Genomic DNA, 26,151 nt, shown 5'->3' on the forward strand with positions numbered 1-26,151 from the left:
CACCCGCCACCCCACCCTTGGCAGACAAGCAGGGGATTTCCAAAAACATGAGCCAACTCCTTGGACTAGAGGCCAAAGCCTCCCTGGTGTAGGCTGTTCCCTTCGGGAGGTGCCCCTCACCTGCTTCCCCACCACCTGTATTCCCATACCAGCCCCTGCTCCTGTGGGAATAGGGATCTGTCCGCGGTTACCACAGAGGGTGCCCTGGTGCAACCATGGCTAGAAAACAAACCCAACTTCTCTGTACTCTTTGGCCCTCACCCACCCTTCCGTCCCCGAGGCTGAGATACTCTGTGAACAAAGGATACTGTACTGGTTCCGATGTTTTGCGTTCTCCTTCATTCTCTGTAACTGCTGCTGGTGACACTTCATGCTCCAAGGGTTATAGTGTTTAAGCTGGGAACTAACATTCCCCTTTTTCTCTACACTGTAGTACAAGACTTCAGATTTCTTTAACCACTCAAATTCTTCTTCTAATTTATGGCTGTAAGGAGACAAGAAGCCAATCACAATGTCTTATCAAAACTCAGGGCCAAAGAGGCACGAGAGAACTTTTGGAGTGATGGGAAGTTTGAGATCTTGATGGGGTGGTGGTTTCAGTGTGCACACTAAACACTTCAAATGGATACATTTTATTGTTAAGTGTATTATACCTCAAGAAAGATGATTTTTAAAAAATAAAGGGGCCATCTCCCTGTTTCTTTCTACAGTAAGGAAAACCCAAGATGCAAGAACAGCCTTTGCATCCACTCCGGCGCCTCCACAACTCCCTCCCAAGCAGCCCTTACTGCCCTCTTCTTCTAGGCAGTACCAGCAGCCTGGCTTCGGATACAGCAGGTTCCCAGATTCTGAAGGCTGGAGGCCAGGGAAAAGTCAAACTAAAATTCCATGGGAATAAGCCAACCTACTTAGCTACATTATAAATACTTCAATTTATATACATTGTTTACATTTTTATAAGCTATGCCAAAGAGTGGCACCTGGCCGGCTCTGTATAGGTGGAGCCTCCATTTCAGGGACACCCAATGGACCATTTTGTCTCTCACCATCAGTGAGCAGCCAGAGGGGAAGGGATGGCTCCTGTCTCAGTCACTGCTGCATCCCCAGAAGCAACGAGCGACTACAACTCTTTCAGAGCTGCCACCGTGGCTCTTGACCCAAAATGGCATAATTCAATCCAGAGTCTGTCTGTTTTTACCTTGTATGATTAGACTTTATTTCAAAATAAATGAACTAGCAGGTTATAGCCTAACAAAAGGCTAATGACATTTATAAGGCAGAATAAACAACGAGCCTGGATGACTTCATTTTGTCTGCTTTTTAGGGGGAGGAGGGGGGCAGGGGGACAGAGGGAGAGGGAGAATCCTAAGCAGGCTCCACGTGACAAAGGGCTTGATCTCATGATCCCGAGATCATGACCTGAGCCAAAGTCAAGAGTCAGACACTGAACTGACTGAGCCACCCAGGCGCTCCATGTCTGCATTACTATAGTGCTCTTGGGTGACATGGTCCAAATCTGATTATTCATCTGAAGTCTGTACTTTCCTTTGTTTATAACTTCCATTTAAAAATTAATTCCATAGCACCTGGGTGGCTCAGTCGTTGGGTGTCTGCCTTTAGCTCAGGTCCTGATCCCAGGATCCTGGGATCGAGCCCCACGTCAGGCTCCCTGCTCGGAGGGAAGCCTACTTTCCCTCTCCTAGTCCCCCTGCTGTGTTCCCTCTCTCACTGCGTCTCTGTCAAATAAATAAATAAAATCTTTAAAAATAAATAAGATTAAAAAATAAAAATTAATTCCTAGGGGTGCCTGGGTGGCTCAATCAGCTAGGCATCTGACTCTTGATCTTAGGTTCAGTTCTTAATCTCAGGGCTGTGAATTCAAGCCCCTCGCTGGGCTCCTCACTGGGCACGGAGCCTACTTTAAAAAGAAAAACTGCACTTAAAAATGTCTTTAAAGGAACATTTTTATGGGGACAACTGGGTGGCTCAGTTGGTTAAGCATCTGCCTTCAGCTCAGGTCATGATCTCAGGGTTCTGGGATCAAGTCCCATGTTGTCCTGCTCCCTGCTCCTCAGAGAGTCTGCTTCTCCCTCTCCTTATGCCCCTCCCCCCTCCCCCCCTCAACTCATGGTCTCTCTCAAATAAATAAATCTTAAAATATATACATGTATATTTATGAAGCTTTCCATAAATTTGGTTAAAGTCATTTTTATTTTAGGATGTGCACAAAACTCCTTTTTGTACACACCCAACCTGTATTTGAAAATCAAGTGATTATCTCTTGTCCTAAATGTAAAATATGAAAGAAATGTGTTATTTCTGGGGTGCCTAAGTGGCTCAGTTGGTTAAGTGTCCAACTTTTAGTTGCAGCTCAAGTCATGATCCCAGGGTCCCAAGATCTAGCCCAGCATAGGTTTCGGAGCTCAGCAGGGAGTCCGCTTGAGATTCTCTCTTTACCTCTCCCTCTGCCCCTCCCTGCTGCACAATCCTGTGTGCCTGCATGCTCTCTAAATAAATTTTTTTTTTTTTAAGATTTTATTCATTTATTTGACAGAGACACAGTAAGAGAGGGAACACAAGCGGGGCAGTGGGAGAGGGAGAAGCAGGCTCCCCACAGAGCAGAGAGCCCGATGCAGGGCTCAATCCCAGGATCCTGGGATTATGACCTGAACTAAAGTCAGACGCCTAACAACTGAGCTACCCAGGCGCCCCTAAATAAATCTTTTTTTTAAAGGAAAATTAAAAATATAAAAGAAAGGTGACCCTTCTGTAATCCAAAGGTAACCTTAGTACTGAATGGAGAAATGGCATTGCCTTTTAGCTTCACCTGCAATACATTAAGAAAAAGTCTACTACATCTTTTCCATTTATTTCAAAAATCCTGATCTTAAAATGCTAATATTTAACACAAACTTCAAAAGTGTAACCCAGAGTCATTAAAGAGAAGCTGCCATGTGGGAACTGGCCACAGAGTTACAAGGCACAACTAAGTCCATCATTTGAGTCCCTAGCTCCAGGAGACTGGCCTGTAACTAAGATCCCCTGACACCTCCCCTTCCACAGAGTACAGGGTCTCCCGGCCTCAGTTTATACTTACCTCTTCATCTTCTCCTCTTTCCGGTGCTGCCTCACCCAGTCCTTGGGGCTCTTCTCCGTTTCTAGAACGTGATGTTTTTTGTTTGTCCACCTCAGGAGCTTACTTTTTGGTTCACAGTCTGAATTGTCTACACTGTCCACAGTTCCGTGGTCCCCCTTTAATGGATATGCTATTAAACATAAGTTCCTGTCTTCATCCTCTTCAAAGCGTACAGACACCACACCTGCAAGGGGGGTGAGGAGCAGAGAGAATTTTTAATTCCACAGAAGATGTGTTATAAATAACATGATTGTAACATTTGTTTTTTTCTTACCCTGTTCCTTAGTCTCTATGTTGCCAGAGGCCCCAAACTCATCTGCAAACCTAACAAATATCAAAACAGCTAGAAAAGATGACACCACACAAGACAAGCGATTAGGGAGCAAACATGGCCGAGAGTCTTCCTCTCTGATGCACTCAACAAGAGCCAAAGAATTACAAGACACATTTTTCCATCATTGAAAATGTTTATTAAGTTTTATGTAATTCTTCTAATCCTAAGAGAGACGTGAAAACATTTGCTCTTTATATCTTGCGGGAATTTTTGATGCCCTAAACAGAAACTCCGACAGCCTGAGGCTTGCTTTAAAGCAGAGCCGAACACGGGGAACAAAGGTTTGCCCTGAGGGGTAAGAAGCGTCCAAGGGTAAGGGAAGACTGGGAAAGCAAAACAAAATAAAGGAGCAAACAAAACAAACCACACAGCACAACAGACACCCTAGCAAAGGCTTCTTGCAGCACCCCCACACGGGTGGGCACCCCAAGCCTTTTGTCCTCAAACATGTTACTTTATTGGTCTTTGCAGTCACAAAAGAACAAAATGAACACAAGGCAAATAGGGTCCGGCCGGGAGCACAGACGCGTGGTGGCCTTGAAAGCAGCTCTCCCCCTTGAGTCTCTAGAACCTGCCATGTGTAATTAGACAGTCTTTGAGGAGGGGGCTGCCAGGTGGGAGCGTTTCAGCAGGTGCCGACGAGCGCCTTACAACCGACTGGCTGAACACCTTTCCTCCCAGGCCTCTGTGGCCTGGAATCACTCAATTTGCTCAGTCCTTGCTGCCCGCCCGCTTGCTCGCTCGCTCGCTCGCTGCAGGGGAATGCGTGCTCAGAGAGAGATGACACTTCTGAGGTGGTCCCTGGCTCTGGGCGCAGAGGAGCAGAGGAGCCCGGGTGGGGAATTCAGGGGACCACACTTCCCTGTGGCCCGGGGAAAGAACCAGGGGGAAATAGGGGGCAGGGGCGGCCAGCTAACAAGGGGCCTTTGGCTTTGTCCTGGAAAAAACAACAGAGAAGGACCAAGTGAGGGCCCTCAACTCCCCCACCCCCCCCCACCACAACACACATGCATATTCAGAGTACAGAGAGAGGCGCCCAATACATTCTGTCTTCAAACAGCATGTTTCAACAATCCCAGAAGAACCTAAGTTGTTCAAGAGTCTTTTGTATAAAACCAGGCAATGTAATTTTAATTTCCTTTAATGGATTCTTTGATTTACAAAATATCCTCCCACCCCAGGAAAGACCACACCATGCTGGTGGCTGATGTCACCCCCAAAAATGCATTATAAAAAGAAAGAGAGAGTCACCATATGTGAATCAAAGGGTTGCCATAACATTGCAATTTCGGGGACATTCCGTAATAGCAAAGGGCTTCAGCTAATCAGCACAGGCCTCCCACTCCTGCATTCCATCTGACTCAACCCTGCTCCCAGCCTACCTAATCACCAGGGCTTCTGGTTTCCTGGAGGACAAAAAGCAGGCGGCAAGGATTCTGGGTAAAATCCTCCCAAAGTCGTCCCCCCCCCCCCCCCCCCCCCCCCCCCCCCCGCTGTTCCCCCACAGGGGCCTATGGGTTACTGAGATCAAGAGACACCTGAACATAAAACACAACTACACTTCCACCAAAAATAAAGTCAAAACAAATTCACAAAACAAAACAATTGAGCAATCTTACCAGGGCTTGCAAACTGAGGGTGTGAGGTGCTGGGCTGAGGGCCAAGAGGAGGAGGAGGGAAAACAGAGTGAGGGGAGGGGTGAGGGCTCCCGGGATGGCTGCCTGGGCCTTCCATGGCAGCGCCACCTCGCATCTCCTGGCCAGGCGATGGCGACCCCTATGGCAGTGGGGGCTCACCTTTGTACTGGGGAGTGAATTTGCGCATCTCAGCTGGGAGAGTCTCGTAGAACTGGTGCTCCCTCGGTACCAGGGGCTTGCACAGGGTCGTCTCGTTGAAACGGAGCACGCATGAGTGCCCCCCGACCTGGTGGACAAAGGGCTCCAGCAGGACGCCCTTGGTGCGGGGCTCCACGTCCATGGCCCTGAAGGCTGGGCTCATCCTCCAGGCGCAGGCGGCAGGGAGAAGGGGGAGGCGGCGGGGTCCAGCGGCCAGCGCGTCCTCCGTCTGTCGTCTGTCCGTGCGTCCGTCTGTCTGGCCTCAAGTCCTCGGTTGCGCGGGCCAGGACGCTCTGCCGAAAGCAAAGAGAGACACTGGCATTGGGAGCAGCCTGGGAACCGCCTTAGAACCGCTAGCACTTCAGCAGAAAGACAAACAGCTCGAGCTCAGACCTGGCCCTGCCCACGACGCCTACCCCAGGCTCCGCCTCCTCCCTCAGAAACAAACAGCCAGAGCTACTGCGGGGCGGGGCCAGATTTCGACTTGCAGGGACTGGCCGCAGGTGTCCTCAAACAGACCGTGCCCTCCACTAGGCGGGAAAAATGCAAGCCACGATATTGTAAAGTCCCATCTCACACCTAATAATCCAGACTAATTCTTACCATTTCCTTTTTTTTTTAAAAAAGATTTTATTTACTTGACAGAGAGCTAGAGCAAGAACACAAGGGGGAGAGTGGCAGAGGGAAAGAAGGCTTCCGGGGCGGAGCAGGGAGCCCTATGTGGGGCTCGATCCCAGGACCCCAGGTTCATGACCTGAGCTGAACGCAGACGCTTAACAACTGAGCCATCGGGCGCCCCATAATCCTTACTATTTCCTGGTAAGACTAACTTCATTCATTTTTTAAAAGATTTTATTTGAGAGAGAGAAAGCGCGCGTATTAACGCGCGCTCGATCCGGGAAGGGGGCAGAGGCCGGGGCAGAGGCAGAGGCAAAAGCAGGCTTCCTCCCCGCAGAACAGGGGAGTTGGCCGGGGGACTCAATCCCAGGATCTCCGGACCACGACCTGAGCCGAAGGGAAGTGCTTAAAGTACCGAGCCACCCAGAGGCCCCCATACATACATATTTTTAATACTTTAATTTTAAGAGTAGTTTTAGGTTCAGAGCAAAAATGAGAGGATGATAACTGCCCACAGAAACACCAGCCCCCACACATGCCATTGCCTTCCCGATTATCAATAACCCCCATCAGAGTGGTAGGTTTGTTATAAAAAATGATGAACCTACACTGACTCATCATCCTAGATTACATTAGGGTTCTTAGTCATTAATTATGTTTTTATAAAATGCAGTTTAAGGGAAAATCTGCTTACTCTAGATCTGGTAAGATTTACTCCCCCAGGGTGTCCACTCCTCCCCCTCAACCCTAAGGCCAAAGACAAGCCCCATTAACCTTATTAACAGTGGAGCTTGGGCCTCTCGTTAATGATTAACGTCTGTATCTAAAAACAACCGATCAGGGCTGGCTAACTCCATTTAAAAAGATACACAGTGTTCTAGGTCACTGACTATTTTTATCAGTTCTATCCTGATCTCCAAAAGCTGGGGCACACATATAAGCCAAAGCTGCGGCTCCTGGGGTAATCAGGGCTCCCATCCTCTCTGAGGTTCAGGGCCTTAGACCTGACTTTGCATCCCTAAACACCCCAGATCTCAGCAAAGCAACCTCTATGCAACTGACTTCAAGGCACTTCATGCTAAGTTCTCTGTTTTCAGTCTGTAATTTACAGACTACACAGTTGCTACTAGCACTTCTTATAGGGCACGGGGCATGCCATTATCTGTAAGGTTCCAGTTCCCATTACCCCAAGTGACATACTGGTGATGAGAACAGGTCTGCTGAAGATGTGCCCACTGTCCTCTAGGGTGAGTAAAGCACCTACTATATGCTAGGCTCATTACAGGAACTTACCTCATTTGGTCCTTGGGATACTTTCTGTGAGGAAGACACTATTCTCTCTGCTACAAACAATAAAGCTAATTTGGGGAAGTGAGGAAACTCATCCAGGGCCAGGGACAATAAGCCACAGCTCCCAAATGAACCTCAATCTGTTGGAGGCCCTCATAGGGCCACCTCTACGTCCCAAAGTCTTTGAAACTAGTGCCCTGACACAGCACTTCTATGTACATGGGACATTTAGCCTGGTGTGAGAGTGCCTTCACCATGTGTATTTTCTCTTTATATACATAACCTCTCTTAGAGTTTAAACCGATTGTTAATCTCTTTTTAGAAGGATCTGACTGTGGGCCCCAAATGGACTCAAGGATTAGGAATCAATAAGCCTTCCTAAATGCAGAGATGAAAACCAAAGGTCCTGATTTCTCTACTGTCACCACCTTCTCATGACCACAGAAGCCCTCAGCAGGACATGTGCTGAAGAGGTTTCTAAGCTCCAAGGATGAGTACATTCCAGCCATTTCCAGACCCTCTCCAGAAGGTGGAGCTCTGAGATACTTGGCCACACCAGCCCTTTCTTCGGGTCTACACAGGCTAGTTCATACTAATCCACTGAAAAGACCCCTGGAGTAAGAGCAATACCAAAGAAAAGCTACTGTACTGACTCACAGTTGGTCTGCTAGAACCCAAGCACAAACCAGGTACCATGATTATTTGTCAATGCACAAGACACCCCTTATGGGCCAGGCTTTAGAAACACAACCCAAGCCTTTCATTAAAGTATAAATAAACTGCTTTTGTTGTCAGAGTAGTATTAACACCAATGCAAATCCCTTTCCAACTCTGTTCAAAATTCCTTAAGAGTATTCAGTTAGGTAGAAGAATCTCTCTCCGGGCATCTCTCTTACCCATCCTTAGCCTAAAGCAAAATCTACAACAAAAACGGGTCCTTCACGGGAAATCTCTGGAGTATGGCGCATGGGTGCGGCTGGAGGCCACCAGGCCAGGTGAACATCTCCATCACCTCCACCCAAGTCCTCAGCGGACTCATTAGCTGCTGGGTATGATGTGGCACCTTGCCATCCTCCCCCCAGCACCCAACTCTGGCAGTCCGCAGGACACTGCTCCCTGGAGAATCATCATCATCTTGGGTAGAGAGACAAGAAAAATAAGGCTAATCCTCGTCTGAGCCAAGCCGATGACAGAGAAAACTGCCAAATATGAGCTGGGAGTTAGGGAGACAACGGATTACCGTGTAGTTAGGTGGAGCCAGATTCTAGTTCCAGTTCAGCCACTCAATTGCTTGGAGATAATCTCCAAGTCCCTGGCTCCCTCTGGGTTCTGGTTTTCTGGTTTGTAAAACGGAGAAGAGAGGCATGGAGTAGACCTCTACTGTGTGCACGGTATAAAGCGATTAGTGAGCGGTAACTAGTTGTTTTAATCAAATAGGAAAAATAGTAAATATAATTCCATTGTACATATAAGGTAAGTCCTATTTTGTGATTCTTTCATTTAAAAAAATTTTTTTTAAGATTTTATTTATTTGAGAGAGAAAGAGAGAGATTGAGAGAACGAGTGGGAGGAGGGGCAGAGGGAGAGAAGCAGACTCCCTGCTATGCAGGGAGCCCAATGTAGGACTGGATCCCAAAACCCTAGGATCATGACCTGAGCCAAAAAATAATACTTCAAATAAAACAACTATGACTCATGAAAACCCTTGCGCCCTTAGCTCACTCACCTAGAATTTAGCTAATGAGGCCACAAATGTGGTCTGCTGGGGCCACTTACTTTGCCTCAAGAAAAGCCCCAGGGCTGGATAGTCACAGGGGATAGTGTAAGGAACACTAGCTTGATGATGGAAAAACAACACACACCATTCACACCTTCTCTCTGTGAGCCCCAGGGCCACCACCATACAGCATCTGCATACAACCCACGACTATACCACCAGCACCACCGTAACTCTTTTTTTTATTTTATTTTTTTAAAGATTTTTATTTATTTATTTGACAGAGAGAGAGAGAGATCACAAGTAGGCAGAGAGGCAGGCAGAGAGAGAGGAGGAAGCAGGCTCCTCGCGGAGCAGAGAGCCCGATGCGGGGCTCGATCCCAGGACCCTGAGATCATGACCTGAGCCGAAGGCAGCGGCTTAATCCACTGAGCCACCCAGGCGCCCCCACCGTAACTCTTAAACACTGTTGGTAGAAATGCAAAAAAAGTGGTACAGCCACTTTGGAAAACAGTTTGGCAGTTTCTTAGAAAGTTAAAGAAATACTTATTATATGACCCAATAATCCTATTCATAGGTATTTGCCTAAGAGAAATGAAATCCAATGTCCACACGGACTTGTACATGATCATAGATAGAGGCACTACTTACAATAGCCAAAAGGTGGAAACCCAAATATCCATCAAATGGGTGAATGAATAAACAAACTATGGTATATCCATATCATGCAACAGTATTCAGCAATAAAAGGGAATCTTGATTCATCATAAAGATTCATCATAAAAGCACTGTAAGTGAAAAAAGCCAATCATATATTCTATTATATGATTAGATTTATAAGAAATTCTAGAAAAAGCACAACTCTAAAAAGTAGATAAGCAGCTGCAGAGATAGGAGAATAGGACTGACCACAAAGAGGACTAAGAGAACTTTCAGGGGTAATGAAAATGTTACATGCTGTGACTGGGACAATAATTACATGACTGCATCAATTTGTCAAAATTCATCAAATTGGGCTTAAAATTGATGAGTCCTATTGTATATAAATTATACTTTAGTAGAGGGATTAAATTTTTTCTTATACTTTTTAATTTACCTTATTTTCATAAGTACATATTATTTTAATAATCAGGAAAAAAATAGACTTAAAAAGATTGTATTAGCTGTTAAATAGCTTCTATATGCAAATGCTTTTGTTGAGATTTACCTTCCCATCCATTCTAACTGGACTCATTTGCCTCACACAGAGCATCTTGAGACACTCCTGCCAAGATGCCTGGGTCACCATCTTGGTCCAAGGAAGAACTCCCCCTTTCCGTGAAGACACTCCCAGATAGTACAGACTTTCAGAGACAGCCATGTTTTCCCTCATAAATTCATGACACCCACTGCTCAATCTAAAGCCATTTGCTCACTCTGAAAGCCTAATTTTTATCAGGGTCTTAATACTAGCAGACTTCTACCAGTTGCATAGTTATCTTTTTAAATTCTTATAAAGTCAAAGCAAAAAATTCCTTTACAGACAAACAAGCAGAACAGAAGCATAAAGGTCCAATAACCCTTTCTGCAAAATCCATAAGGAAAGAAAAATCAGCATCAAATCTGCTATTATTCTAGCTTCCTTGTTATTTCTCAAGCATACCTGGAATATGCCTACCTCAGGGCCTTTACACTTGCCATTCCCTCTGCTTGGTACACTCTTCTCCCAGGCATCCCTCTGGCTCACTCTCTTACCTCCTTCAGCTCTTTATGCAAATGTCACTTCTTTAATGAGGTCCTCCTAAGCTACCCCAACTGAAAGGACCATACCTCCCTGTCTACACTCCCTTATACACCCTGCTTTATTTCTCTTTAGCACTTATCACCATCATCTAACATATTATATGTCTTCTTTGTCTTGTTTATTTTTTGTATCCCCCATCCTGACCCCACCAGAAAACAAAGTCCATAAAATCAGAGATTTCTGACTGCTGTGTTCACTGCTGAATCTCCAGAGTCCAGAACACCAGCACAAAGAAGAGACTTCGTAGGATGTGCCTCAAGTCACTACTGCATCATGAAAACCTGCTGTACACAGATAACAGAAGACTCAAAAGGCACCCACTGCAATTATCCAAACCCACACTAATCATACAGCGAGCACAATTACTAAAATGAGGCATGCAACACACTTTACCAAATGTATTCTGAGCACTGAACTAGTGTTAATTTTGCATTTATAATTCCCCATCTATCAAGCTGCATTAACTGGGGAGTATAAATGAAGGATCCTGCACCTAAAGTCTCATCTGGGACCTGGTGCTGTGGAAACATTTCATGGAAACAAAACTTAAGCTCTTAATGCAATGACCGACCATCTCTTGGGAAATTCTCTCTTGCAGAAAATCAGGCAAGAAAAGAATGGTCATTCAAGAATAAACTTTAAAAATGTGGCCTCTGGGGCACCTGTGTGGCTTAGGTCATGATTCCAGAGTCCTGGGATCAAGCCCCACTTTGGGCTCCCTGCTAAGCAGGAAGCCTGCTTCTCCTTCTCCCACTTGCCCTGCTTGTGTTCCCTCTCTTGTCTCTCTCTCCCTCTCTGTTAACTAACTAACTAACTAAATAAATCTTTAAAAAAAAAAAAAGTGGCCTCAGGGCATCTGACTGGCTCAGTTGGTGGACAGCAGGACTCTTGATCTCAGGGTTTAAGTTTGTGCCCCACACTGGGTACAGAGATTACCTTAAAAAAAAAAATGTAGCCTCAAGAAGATTAAAATTCTCTAACTTAAAACAAATATACTAACTAGCATTCAGAAATTATGTGTTGGTACTGAGTTCACATCCCAAACACCCAAGGTTTTCAGGTTGCAATGTTATCATTAAAAGACAATTATCTGGGGCGCCTGGGTGGCTCAGTGGGTTAAATCCCCGCATCGGGCTCTCTGCTTGGTGGGGAATCTGCTTCCCCCCTCTCTCTCTGCCTGCCTCTCTGTCTACCTGTGATCTTTGTCTGTCAAATAATAAAATCTTTGGGGAAAAAAAAAAAGAAAAAGAAAAGAAAGACAATTATCCTGGGGTACCTGGGTGGCTCAGTCAGTTAAGCATCTGCCTTCGCTCAGGTTATGATCCCAGAGTCCTGGATCAAGCCCCACACCAGACTGCCTGCTGCTCCTGTTGCTTGTGTTCTCTCTCGTTCTCTCTCAAGTAAATAAAATCTTTAGAAAAAAATAATAAATAAATAAAAGATAATTATCTCCATCTTTTGCAGGCAAAGCAAAGAAAGGCCATGGGTTGGTTTTGGGTCTCTGCTGAAGGCCCCCTTCAGCAACACTGGTGGGTCTGCCCTCCAGCTTTTAATGAGGTGTCTTAGCAAGACAATGCAGAAGGAAAATCATTCCTCACTTTGCCCTGGACTTACCGGGAAGCTGGGTAAAATGAGGCATAATTCCTGGTAACGAAATGAATATACAAAAAGGAGTTTCAGCAAAATAACGCCAGGAAGGAAGAGGAAAGCTATCAATGTTTGTCTTGTGGGAGGCACCAGGATAAAGGCTGACCAGACTGACCCATCTGGGTACAGGGCATCAAATTAACACCGACCTCAGGAAAACTCCTACCACTGTGCCACAGAGTTTAAGCCCCATCAGGACATTTCCCTCTCAACCTTTTTTAAAAAATATTTTATCTTTAAGTACTCTATATACCCGATTGTGGGGCTCAAACTCATAATCCTCCAATCAAGAGTTGTGCACTCCACGGACTAAGCCAGCCCGGTGCACCCTGCCCCCATCAAGACATCTTTTATACCCCATTGTGAAAGTACTTACTCCCGTGTCTAGAAGAGTGCCATGATGGACTATCAGGATATCATGAAAAGTCTGCTTACTAATTTTATGATTTTAAACAATATGAGAAAATTGTTTAAAAGCAAGATATAAAATTGTATAAGCTATTATTGTCTAAACTAGGTTCAAAGAATTACAGAGGAAAAGACTAGCAAAAAGTCCCAGCTATGCCACTGAATCATGTATTTAAAAATGGTTATAATGGTAAACTTTATGTTATGTATATTTTACTACATACACAAAATACTCACAGGGGTCATGGCTGCCTGCCCCCTTCCAAAGCCCTGTAGTCACTCCATTAAAAATGCTGAAAGCCTTATAGTCTCCCAGCTCACCTATGAAAGAAACTTGATACAGGTTTCCCAAATTTGACAACAATCCTAAAAATGTACATGGCACAGATGAATTAGGAAGCTAAAAGAAAGTGTTCTAATGGGGTGTCTCGGTGGCTCAGTGGGTTAAGCCTCTGCCTTCGGCTCAGATCATGATCTCAGGGTCCTGGAATCGAGCCCCATATCAGACTCTCTGCTCAACGGGGAGCCTGCTTCCCCCTCTCTCTCTGCCTGCCTCTCTGCCTACTTGTGATCTCTGTCTGTCTCAAATAAATTTAAAAAATCTTTAAAAAAAAAAGTGTTCCAAGTTGTCAATAATAGAAAGAAGATGGCCATCAACCTAGGGGAGCAACTGTGTGTCCTTTCTATAGAAATATCAGAACACTGTTGTCACAGAAGAGGCAGTCAAAACGCTGCCCCAAAATGTAGGGGCTAAAGTACTGCAAGTTGTAATATTTTTCTGCTTTTTGAAATGTGACCTTCTGATTTCTTTTTTTTTTTTTTTTTAAGATTTTATTTATTTATTTGACAGAGAGAGAGAGATCAGAAGTAGGCAGGGAGGCAGGCAGAGAGAGGAGGAAGCAGGCTCTCCACGGAGCAGAGAGCCCGATGCGGGGCTCAATCCCAGGACCCTGGGATCATGACCTAAGCCAAAGGCAGAGGCTTAACCCACTGAGCCACCCAGGCGCCCCCTGATTTAGTTTTTTCAAACTAAACAAATAATTCACTTTTTTACCTACTTGTTTTCATCATTGTAAATTCTTCTGTTTAAAGATGGCAGTTGTAATATATATTTATATAAATAAATTATATATATTTATAATATGTAAATTCAGACAGCATGAAACCTAGATCTGCCCTGTACCAAGTGGTAAGATAGTTATTCCCTTCTCTTCAAGTTGTCTAAATGTCCCGAACTTCTTGAAATATTCTCAAACTCAGAGCATATGTTACCTTTATAACAGGGAAAATATCGGGGGGGGGGGGGAATAAAAGAACTCACTGAGACAAAAACAGGAAAGCCCAGACAGTTCTGCAGCTCTTGCAGGTTTCAAGCTCATCCACAATAAAGCCCTGCCCCAGTGCCCACTGCAGGCTCCAGCTGCACTCCATGATGGAGAAGCCCGGAGATGCACCACACAGAAACACAGGAGGATAACAACCCAAACCCACCCTGCCCATAAGGTGCGTCCGAGACACTGAAGACCAGAGGAGGAAGTGGCCAACTCCCCAAGCTTCAATGACAATGGGATACAACCATGCCAGCCACTAGAGGCCAGAGCCGCCACTGATGGAGCAGTTTGTCTACTCTGTAACACCCATGCTCTTATAACAGCCCTCTGGAGTAGACACCGCGATTATCTCCGTCACAGATGGATGTACAGAGGTGCCAGGAGGTCACCGTAACAGGTAGACCCCACTACAGAAAACAGGTGCATGAGATGAAAGAGTTACTGCTAAGAATGGCTAGAATCACAGTCCTAACCTCAAAGGAGCTACAACCCAGCTGGCTGGCAGGGTGTCCGTCAGGCCAAAGCAGCAGAGCCAGGGAGACAAGACGCAGAAGCTCTGCATCAATTTGACACCTATGCCTGTGGTCCAACACTGGGTGTTCATTTTCTCCCTCATTAATATTTTATTCTAGTTTTAATAAAGGAAAAGCTCTAAGTTGTCCATGAAATTATTTCATTAAAGCCACAATAATGCAGATCCTTCCCCCAATGCTGAGGGACAAATAAAACACCATATTCTGTGCCAAAAATCCAGACAATCTTTTCTGTAAGGGAAACAGCAGCCTCTCAGATGCTTCTCTAGATCTGCCAGCATGACCACACTGCCTGATCTCTCTGCCTCCGATCAGATTTCTGGAATGAAAGACTAGTGGGTCCCAAGATGGAAGGAAATGAGAAGGAGCTTTCAGCCTATGGACAGGTAAGTTCATCAGAGTTACACTGCTAAATTACAAAGTTATAGCAACTTAAAAAGCTTTTCCTAGGGATGCCTGGGTAGTTCAGTGAGTTAAGTGTCTGCCTTGACTCAGGTCATGATCTCATGATCCCAGGGTCTGGGGATAGAGTCCCGTATCAGGATCCTTGCACAGCGGGGAGCCTGCTTCTCCCTCCGCCTGCTGCTCCCACTGCCTGTGCTCCCCCTGCCTGTGCTCGCTGACAAATAAATAAATAAAATCTTTTTTTAAAAAAAAAAAGCTTTTTCAGGGCGTCTGGGTGGCTCAGTGGGTTAAGCCTCTCTGCCTTCGGCTCGGGTCATGATCCCAGGGTCCTGGGATCGAGCCTCACATCAGGCTCTCTGCTCAGCAGGGAGCCTACCTCCCCCCCCCCCCCCCCTCGCTGCCTGCCTCTCTGCCTACTTGTGATCTCTGTCAAATAAATAAATAAATAAATAAAGCTTTTTCTAGCTAAAACTGTAGCACCACTCCTTCAAGGAAATTGAAATTATTAACTCTGGTGTCACACATCCTATCAGAATATCACATTTTCTTATAAAGAAGTAAATGTATTCCATACACACACCCAGAATTTTTCAGTCCTCCTTAAAAAGCCCATTACCCCTCTTTCAAGGGCAATGCTCCACTTTCCATCTCCTCCTTGGTGCAGTCCATGACTCCCACCACCCTGCAGGGAACATACACAACAGAAACATACAGAAATGACCACCTCACATTGCAGCTGAAATGGCCGTGAGGTCTCCATCTGAGGGACTTTCCTACTTCGAGTCATAGTTCTCTCTTGCGCCAACAAGTCTATTCACTGGCTTTAGGCAAGATTATATGCTCTCCGAATGTAGTCAGTGTTTACCCCTACTCCTCTCTCAGCTGGCTTCCAAACCAAATGAGACACGTGAACTTAACCTCTGAAACACAGGAGTCAAAACTGCTTCAGTCCTCATGGGCAACCACAGAACCCAAGCACCCCTGACCTGCCTAGGCCAGCACCCCAAGTGCTGTACCTGCTGATGGAGGGACAAGGTGTGTCCTGCACTGCACCAGGTCCTGTGTCCAGGGGGCACAATTTCCTCCAGGTTCTTGCAAAAAACCCCACCCAGGTAAATACTACAAAGTGGCCCCGCTCACAGCGCCAATCTGGAAGCTTTTTTTTTTTTTTTTAAAGATTATGTATTTGAGAGTGACAAAGAGTTAGGGGGAGAGGGAGAGAAAGCGTCTCAAGCAGACTTCCTCCTGAGTGTGGAGCCCAACGCCAGGAGCCCAATGTGGGACTCGATCCCATGACCCTAAGACTGTGACCTGAGCCAACACCAAGAGTAGGATGCTCAGTTGAATGAGCTACCCAGGCATCCCCCAATCTGGTAGCTTTCATCACAAACCACTCTGCAAAGTGTCAGTGTTCCTCCATGACCAGCAAGAAAAGAATAAGCCACGGGTATGAGAAAAGTCCTGACACTGGCACAGGTCACAATACTATGTCATTTGCCAGGCATCCTCCAGAAATCCTGAGATTTCTTTCCAAAATAAAGCATAGCAAAATATTTACAAATTTCGAGGAAATCAAGGTCAAACACATCCACAGTTCTGAAGCAAATCAGATGCTGACTCCTTCAGAATCACCCAGCTTGTGGGAAGGGCAGTGACTTCAGTCACTCAAGAGTACATCTGAGGACTGGGAAGGAAGGCCAATGGGGGCACTTTCACTTTTGACACCTTACCTCTTTGTTCCCCTTCTTTGTCTCTATACAAAGAGCCTCCTGTATTTTTTAAAGTAAAAACACTCTTCTGAGAGTGCGATGAATCATTCCTGGAAGAGGAGCAGCCTGTCCCCTCCTTTCCCACCCCTCACCTGCCCTAGACCGGCTGGCCACATCCATCAGTCTTTCAGAGCCCAGAGTCTGTCAGCTGCCACACCTGGCACCTCTGCAGGGTTCACTCTTTCAAATGCCCCAGGACCCTGCATCTGAGGCTTACAGTCCTCGCCTGGCCTCCCAAGGGAGGTGCAGCATCCCATCAACCCACAGGCCCGCATGCATGCAACCCTGGGAAGGTGTTGCTGTGTCTGTCCCATAAGGCCTAGCATAGGTAATACAAAGGGCAGGGGCACCTCAAAGGACCTGGGGGAAAAGATACTTATGTTCCCATACTCTCTGATAAGAACACAGAGCAAGAAAAACCCAAACCCTTAGCAGGGAGTTGGCAACCAACTTCACTATCTCTCCTCTAGAGGCCCTCACCTCAGAGAATAGACACTGTTCATGGAAGGACACCTTTCACTGCCTTACACGAGTATAGCGTAAAAGCAGAAAACTTGAAAATGTTCATGAAGAACTGACTAATTTAGGAGGACCATAATCTCAGCAATGTGCAATTAAATGGTTTAATAGTGGTGTTACGTCTTCTCTGTCAGGTTGTTCGAGCTCATAAAAATATACCTCTGTGGTCAAATACATTATATCCACCCTTCTTCTTCCTTTGTTGAGTAACTCCAGGTAGCCTCTCAAGGAAACAGTCTCGATTCTGTTTAGCATGAAAACCAGTATGTGCTGATCCACACGCCTCTGTAGAGCACCTTGTAAAACCAGCTCTCAACCAAGACCTCCACAGAGACTTAGCATCACTTCTTGCTCCTGAGAGGGGAGGACTGAGCTAAGGTGCAATCCACAGAAACCAAGTTTCAAGCACATTGAACAAACAGCCATTGGAGTGAAAGCTGGCAGGCTCGGAGCTAGGTTAATCAAATGTTGCTGCAGCCTTAGCAATGACACCAAAGTTGTATAGATAGAGGATCTCAATCCCAGATAAAAAGGCAGGAAGGAGGGTTGCAGCAAATCCCTACCTAGCATTAGTTTTACACTTGTAAAACAAAAGCAATCTACTATTCTTATAAAATAAGCTTTGAAGGGAGGTGCAAGATTTTTACGTTCCCTAAGACAGTAAGACGGAACTCACACAGTCCACACTCTCATTTCCGAGTGTGCAGCTGGGGCTAGAAAAGCCTGGAGCAGAAACAGCAGTACTAGCCTTTCTGGCTTCTAACACATCTTACTTCATGAAGAGAAATATAATCTTCCTTAGGCTTGGGATGGGACACTCGGTTTCTAAAACACGTCTGAGCGTCTCCAGTAAGATAAATGGATGGATACACAGAACCAACAGTACTAAATGATCTTCCGGTTTGATCAATTATGACTTTCAGTCAAATACATGCACAAGAAGAGTTAAAACAAGCAAATAAACCCAGCAGTGCAGAGAAAGTCTGTGAACTCTCCACAAGAGAAAGCAAACAGAAGAAGTCCAACGGGCCCAGACTGACCTCAGCTTCCCCAAGGAGTTTATGACAGCAGGTACTGAAACTCCTCTAAATCACAAGGGTTTCAAAAACATTACCCAGGGCGCCTGGGTGGCTCAGTGGGTTAAGCCGCTGCCTTCGGCTCAGGTCATGATCTCGGGGTCCTGGGATCAAGTCCCGCATCGGGCTCTCTGCTCAGCAGGGAGCCTGCTTCCCTCTCTCTCTCTCTGCCTGCCTCTCTATCTACTTGTGATCTCTCTCTATCAAATAAATAAATAAAATCTTTAAAAAAAAAAAATTACCCAAAGCCTGACACCTTCCGTCCTGAGTGGGATGAGATCATCCTGGCAATAACAACAACAACAAAAACCCAAGTGAAAGAGTGAAAGACCTAGCATAGTGAGGGTCCCGTGAGCAACTGCTGGAAGTGTTGTTTCTGTTTTCCTGGGGGCAGGGTGCTGTAGGTGCGGGCCATACAGCTTCAGCAACAGCTACATTTCACAAACATTTAAAACCAAATCAAGGCACAACTCCTCTGTTTAACCATTTGTTTGTTTACACGTGTTTTGCTACCTGTTCTGACCTAGAGACCACATTTAGGGGCTATCATCCTCCCAACTATTTAACTTATATAGATGCCAACTATATAAGTGGCATCTTAGTGGCATTAAATACAAAGATTCTTTCTTGTTACTAGAATATTAACTTTTAGCCACCACATACTGATAATGCTGGTGCATTGCCATAGCTTAATCCTTACCTGTAAGACTGTATTAGTGTAATTTCAATTAGAAGAGATCCCTATTTATAAAAATTTACACTAAAAACAAATATACAGGGGCTCAGTGGGGTAAAGCCTCTGCCTTTGGCTCAGGTTGTGATCCCAGGGTCCTGGGATCGAGCACCGCATTGGGCTCTCTGCTCGGCGGGGAGCCTGCATCCTCCTCCCTCTCTGCCTGCCTCTCTGACTACTTGTAATCTCTGTCTATCAAGTAAATAAATAAAATCTTTTAAAAACACACACACACAAATATACAGGGGCACCTGGGTGGTAAGGTCAGTTAGGCGTCTGCCTTTGGCTCAGGTCATGAACGAGCCCCGCATCTGACTCCCTGCTTAGTGGGAAGTCTGCTTCTCCCACTCCCATTCCTCCTGCATGTGTTCCCTCTTTTGCTATCTCTGTCAAATAAACAAAATCTTAAAAAAACCCCAAAAAACAAAAACCCCAACCAAACAAAAACAAATAATCTTGAAACAGACTGGAGAAAAGGTCTATAAACAGAAAAATGAATCCAAGGTGCATCCGAGCTAGATGCGGCCCACAGATCCTCATGTCCAAGACAGTCTCTCTGGGTAAGATGTCCTCATTTCCCCTCCAACCCTCCATGTAAAATGGCAAAGTGGTAATGTGCTACAGCCTCCCCGTCCCAAGGCAACTACCTCTGGGGCAAACTACCACAACCAACAGCAGGAAGAGCTTGCTTCCTCCCTCCATTCCCAGGGCTTAACCAAGTGCAGTGGTGGCCTTTACAATAGGTCAAAGTGAGGAGAGTTTCAGGACGACTGAAGGGCCAGTGGGGATGGGAGCTATACTGGGATGAGGGACACAGGATTCCTTCTGGGATGCATTATAAGGTATGTGAACCACAGCTCAGTAAAGCTGTTATACAGGAAAAAAAAAAAAAAAAATCAACAGAGTTAACAGGGTCACACTGAAGAGATCACAGCCAGCTCGGGGTAGAGGCTCTAGTGATGATGTCACACCTCTGCCACCAAGAGTGAAGATCAAGTGCTCAGGAGAGCACAATGTGGCCACGACAACACCAAAGATGCACGCAGACAAACGCAACAGAACTAATTCTCAAAATAGTGGGTAAAAAAGTCTAACTTCTAAAGGAACACGTTGTTTTAGATAATAACTAAATGTGTATGTGCAATTAAAAACAATATTGTAGGAAAGTACACCTAAGTTTATACACTTTTGAATTGTATCAAAAAAATTCTTTTAGGGGTGCCTGTGTGGCTCAGTGGGTCAAGCCTCTGCCCTCAGCTCAGGTCACTGTCTCAGGGTCCTAGGATCCGGCCCCATAGGAGGCTCTCTGCTCAGCAGGGAGTCTGCTTCCTCCTCTCTCTCTGCATGCCTGCCTGCCTACTTGTGATCTCTCTCTTTCAAATAAATAAAATCTTAAAAAAAAATAAATTCTTTTAAATCTCAAATTCAGGCCTGCCTTATCCTGGGGTATACAATGGTGCTTTACCTCCTCCTAGTGCCTGTGTTCACCTATAAACCGGACATGGTACAGTTTTACAGAGGTGCTCTGAGGCAAAAACAAGAGTAAAACACCTAACCGCCTGCCTGGCTGTCCTCTGCCCACTGCCCTACAGTTCCTGCAAAGAGTCCATGGGGAGATGGAGGTCAAGGAGAGACTGATGGTACAGGAGGGGATAACGTCATACTAAGCTTGCGCACCTGGAAGAAGAGTGAAAAGCCGAGGCTTCAACGCCAGGCAGAGGAACAGACTGCCATGGGACATCCTGCCTGGCCTTTTAAAAAAACCGAGACTTTTAAAGCAATTACAAGTATGATAAATTGACCACCGCTACTAGTCACTCTTCACCCTGCAGATCTGCTTCCATACATACTTCTATTCTTTACGTAAACAGGATCAGGCTGAGCTGTTTTGCTTTTCTCCCCCAACAAAAATCAGCTTTATTTTTCTCACCTTTTTAAAAAATTGTGATGAAATACACACAACACACAATTTACCTTTTTAAGCTATTTTGGGATGTACAGTCCGGTGGCACTAAGTACAGTCACAATGTTGTGCAACAACCACCACTACCCATTCCACAACTTTTACTTCTTCCCAAATTGAAACTCTGTATCCGTTAAACAGTAACTGCCCAGTTCTCCTACCCCCAAGCCACTGGCAACCACCACACAACTTTCTGTCTCTACAAATCAGACTACTCTGGTTTCTCGTACAAGTAGGATCATTCAACATTTGTTCTGTTTTGCCACTGTTCCCCACTAAACTACATCCTTAGCCATATCTCTGTCTCTACAGAATTCCTTTCAAAGGTAGCATATTATTCACACAAAATCATAATGTATTTTTAACTTCCCTACTGACACTAGCTTATTACAATAATGCAGTGAGTGTCCCTGTAGCAGTCTTTGCACTCTTGTGGAAGTATTTCTGTAGGAAAATTCCTTAGAAGTAGAAGAATTGCTGGGACAGAGCATAGAGGTTGCACCCGTTTCACTCTTCTGTGTAATGCCTGTGAGCCACCGAGGATTATGGAGCAGGGTAGTGACATTCTTCTTAGGAAAAATTAACCAGGCAGAGAGAAAAAGAAAACCTGGCTTCACAGACACTCAGCGCATTTCTACTGCGATGGCATGGGGAGGACAGTGGCAGCAGGACCCAGCATTTACAGGGGTCTTCTAAGCTCTTACTTAAGGAGCAATCAAAGAGATACAATTCTTATACACATTAAAAGCGTATGTGAAAAAGGAGGTTTGAGAGAAGAAAAAATTTAAGCTTCTTAGAAAGCTCTCAAGCTACTGTTACATGCTATCCTATAGAGGTGTTTCAGGTAACCTGTGGGCTCATGAATTTAGAATCTGGTTATCTGAAGATGTCAAAAGCAAAGGTAAAGAGCAGGAGGCAACACTGCCTTCGCAGTCCTGAGCCTGGGAGTTTGCAGGCGGAAGGAGATGAAAGCAAGAGTAACCCTAACAGAACTGCAAGCTCTAGGAGGGCATCAGGATCAAGACCAAGCTGGTCTCTCCAGCCTGTCCCAGAATGGGCTTCCTTCTCTCATGGGTCTCTCCTCCTTCATCCCTGGGGCAGGAGGTAGGAAAGAGTCCTGACAGTCCTGCCTTCTCCAATGTACCCACAGAGCTTTGTGCCCAACCCCCACAGGGAATTAAGGAAGGATGGGGGAGAGTCGAGAAATAGGATTTGGTAGATGGTTAGGTGGTGTGCCACTGTTCTTAACCCTTCAGGGGTTACTGGCGCCCTGGAGAATCTGTCTGTGGGCCTCTCCTGAAAAATGCACACCCTCACTGAACTCTATAGACTGGGGTGTGGGCACCCGTGGACCCTATCTTCAGAATCCGATACGGGGAATCAAATTAGAGGGATGAGTCAGATATTGAGCATTCCCACGTCAGAACAAGGATGTTTTGGTTCAGGAAGTCAGAAACAGCTCGGAAGACACTTAGCTGAACTGCAGACACTTATCTATAATGGGATGGTCAAGCACTCAAGAAATATTTAGCAGATAGTTGGGAGCAATGGGATTGAAGCTTGAGTGAACCTAACGTGGAAACAGATTTGGGGGTTACCTATAAAGAAAAGACAATAGGCACTCTAAGAGTAATGTGCAAAAAAGGAAGAACACTGGGTCAGGGACCCCGTAAGTGTGAACTGCCTGTGAGCAGAGGGTGCAAGGTCAGTGTAAGAGGAAATCTGTAAAGAGACAAAGACGCAGAACATCTAATCTCCTGGAAGTCACAGAATCTCCTCCCAGTTTCACATGGAAAATCTAGGGCTCATAGTTTTGGGACTACACGACACAGAGGGAGTCAGAGGGTCTTACACTGTGTAGCCCTTTAGGTCCCTGACAGACCTCGGGTTCATGGTTTGGGGCTCAGTTATGAGGGAGTCTTGGCAAAGCCTTCACAACATCTTCACTGAAGATATACAGGAGCGACCCTTTCAAACCCAGCCACCATAGTCAAAAGGTCTCAAGCAAAGGAAGTGATCAGCAAAAGCCAGCATAGGGGAAATCCTAAAGGATAAATGACAGTTGCTTCAACAAAACAATTACAAGAAAAACAGAATGGGACTATATAAATTTAAGAAACAAAAGAGATACTTCAATCAAAAGCAATGTGCAGACCTTATCTGGATCCTGATATGAACAAATCAACTGTAAAAAAATTATGGGAAAAACAGAGACATTTGACCATAACCAGGTATTAAAGTGGGGAAAAAAGGTATTATCATTAGTTTTTAGGCAGAGTAATGGTATTGTAGATTCAACGGGCAGCTCCTTGTCTCTTAGAGATACACAATGAAATACTTAGGGAAAAATACATCCTGAGGCTATGCCACCTAAAAAAATTCAGGTTTTGTTTGTTTGTTTTTAAGATGGGGGAAGACAAGCAGTGAGATGAAATAAGATTGACTAGGAGTCGGTAACTCCAACTGGTGATGGATGACAGACCCAATCTGACTATTCATCCGCTTAGGAGACTGTTTTTTCCTTCAGACTCTGAGGTGGAGTATAAATTCAATTTTGGGGAAAAAGGACCTTTTCTTGCTACCAGAATATACTGCAAAATATAATACTGCTGGTTACTTTTATTACTTGATATCCAAGTAGGCAAAAATATAATTATTTAAAAAACAAAAACATTCTTTAAAATGTAATCAAACAAGAGAAATCATCTGCTTACCTTCCAATGTACAAAAATGTGTTCAATGTGTTAGGGCGACTATATCACTAGGTAAAATAACTTCACTTAAAGGGAAAATTCTTCCCCAGAGCATCCTCTTTATGAACTAAACAATGGAAAATTTTCACCTCAGCAAGGTGGCCTCAGAGGCTCAGGCTCAACCCTGTTGCCTAGATACCAGTGACATCTCCAGCACTTACAGAAAGGAGACTGGCTAAGGTTCATCAGTCAGCAGTTGCTCCTTCCTTCCTTCCACATTCCACTGCTCCAACAGACAGGGTTGGTATACAGTGTACTGGTCTGTCACTCGTAAAGCTCCAAAGCACAAAAGAACTCTATTCCATCTGCTAAAGTGGCTTTTACAATTATATCAACTCTGGTGCTGGTTCTCATGCCCCTGGTTCCTAACAATTCCTGTGAATTCTACTCCAAAGTCACAATGCAAATAAATCAGTTGCGAGTAACAGTTAACAGTTCAACTGACTCTTTCTCCAAAGAAAAAGTTACTAAGAGATGAACTGGCTTTTAATTTTTTCTTTTCTTAAGATTTATTTATTTATGTGAGAGACAGCAAGCGAGAAAGAGAGAACACAGAGGGAGAGGGAGAAGCAGAGTCCCCACCGGGCAGGGACCCCCCCTACCCCCCACCAATGATGCCGGGATGCCCCGACCTTGCGGGGATGCGGGGCTCCATCCAGGAACTCCAGGACCATGACCTGAGCCAGAGGCAGATGCTTAACAGACTGAGCCACCCAGGGGTCCCTCAACTGGCTTTTTATATCAAACAAATATGATAAAGTATTCATTTTGTGGGCTTCTAATTTTGATAGTGGCTAAATTTAAAACAGTAACACCACCACCCTGAAACTTCTCTTTAAATACTTAACACCAGGTTACAGGATGCAATTACCCAAAGTCCACAGCAGCAACTTGTGTAAATAAGCATCTGAGTTCACTTAAAATGTAACCCTGCTAAAAATGTAAATACTGCAAATATTTTAAATACTAGAGTTCATCAAAATTACTGTAATCATGATGCTTTATGAAAAAAAAATCACAGAACGGGTGAACTGGAACATTTTTGTTAACGCTCTTCAGAAGTTTCAGTACTTTTTCTTAAAACTATTCTTTTTGAAGACTTTATTTTGTTCTTGTCTCATGTACATTTTACTACCAAAACGTTTCATTCCAAGCAGTATGTCCCTGGTATTTAAGAGCACTAGGTTTTGCTGTTTTCTACCTTTTGTTTTCACAACGTCTGGCCTCATTTTTCTGCTAGTGCAGCTTTCTTAACAGAGGAAACCGAGTAATACAAATCATTAGGATGGGAGGCAAAAGCAGTCTTGAAGCAAATACGAATGAAAGCTCCACCCACGGTGAAGCTTACCGCTATTAAAGAAGCCGTCCTCTGATCCATTTTAGGACTTTTTTGGATAATAAGATGTGCAGATTGCCTCACCAAACACCAGCTGACAGGCCCAACTGGCATTCAACGCTCAAAATGGCTGCACATCTGCCGGCCCCAGGTAAACAGCACCTGAGGCGGTGAGCTGGCACTTCCACCCAAAGACTCAAGGAGAAGCCCCCCTCAATAACTCGAGAGCCCGTTGACGCCGCTGTCCTGGGACGTAAAGACCCAGGAGGTCTTCCCCCACAAAGACCTGGGGAAAGCTCCTCAATGACCGGGGGAGATCCTGCACGACCAAGATACCCGGGAGACCCCCTTGATGACCACAGAAGATTCTGCCCCTCAAAATCAGGGGAAATTGCCCCCCCCCCCCGCCAGTAACCCGAAGACATAACACCTCTCTCAAAAGACCGGGGGGTATCCGGCCCTACGAAGACCCGAGGAGATCTCCCCGCCCCCGGGATCGCGGGGGAGCCCCTCCCCAAATAACCCGGGGACAACCCTAATGAGCAGACACCTCGCCCCTGAACGGCCCGGAGACACCCTCCTCCAAATATACCGGGACGGCAGAGCCTAGGCTGGACAAGGCGGGCGTTACCTGCGGCCTCAGCCCGTCCCGCGGTGCTTCCGTCCTATTGTTTCTCTCCCATCAAGATGGCGGCGGCCGCGCCGAGCCCCGCCCCCCGCGCCTCGCTCCCGGAGCCCCTCTCTATTGGCTCGCACCGGGAGCCCGGCGCGTGGACTGGGCAGCCCGAAAAGCGCTGTTGCTAGGGCGCCGGGAACCCTGGCAGCGGCTTCCGGTAGGGGCGGGGCACGGGGCGGGGCACGGAGCGGGGCCAGGGGTGGGGCGGGGCCTTGCGTGCCTTCCAGGGGGAGGATGGCCTGCGAGGTCAGGTGGGTGGTTGGGTGGACGGATGGGCTTTGGACTTGTG

The 26,151-nt window shown here is 45.7% G+C and overlaps 1 protein-coding gene across 2 annotated transcripts in view; it reads right to left on the minus strand.

Annotated features, from left to right (window-relative positions):
- The window catches only part of IP6K2 (inositol hexakisphosphate kinase 2), a 29,570-nt gene extending 3,623 nt beyond the window's left edge, over positions 1–25,947 (minus strand). Inside the window, exons 1-4 of one of the 2 annotated variants that reach the window (XM_045991713.1) lie at positions 25,818–25,947; positions 5,267–5,598; positions 3,098–3,320; positions 309–484 (exon numbers count right to left, since the gene is read on the minus strand). In XM_045991713.1, the coding sequence (XP_045847669.1) occupies positions 309–484; positions 3,098–3,320; positions 5,267–5,468 (601 nt within the window). In that variant the 5' untranslated portion in view covers positions 5,469–5,598; positions 25,818–25,947. Of the gene's footprint in view, positions 1–308; positions 485–3,097; positions 3,321–5,266; positions 5,599–15,617; positions 15,719–25,817 lie in introns of those variants that run through there. The other variant, XM_045991714.1, reaches the window with a different exon arrangement.
- Positions 25,948–26,151: the final 204 nt, after the last annotated feature.

The sequence above is a fragment of the Meles meles genome, chromosome 20 (assembly GCF_922984935.1).
Source record: "Meles meles chromosome 20, mMelMel3.1 paternal haplotype, whole genome shotgun sequence".
NCBI classification, from domain to species: Eukaryota; Metazoa; Chordata; class Mammalia; order Carnivora; family Mustelidae; genus Meles; species Meles meles.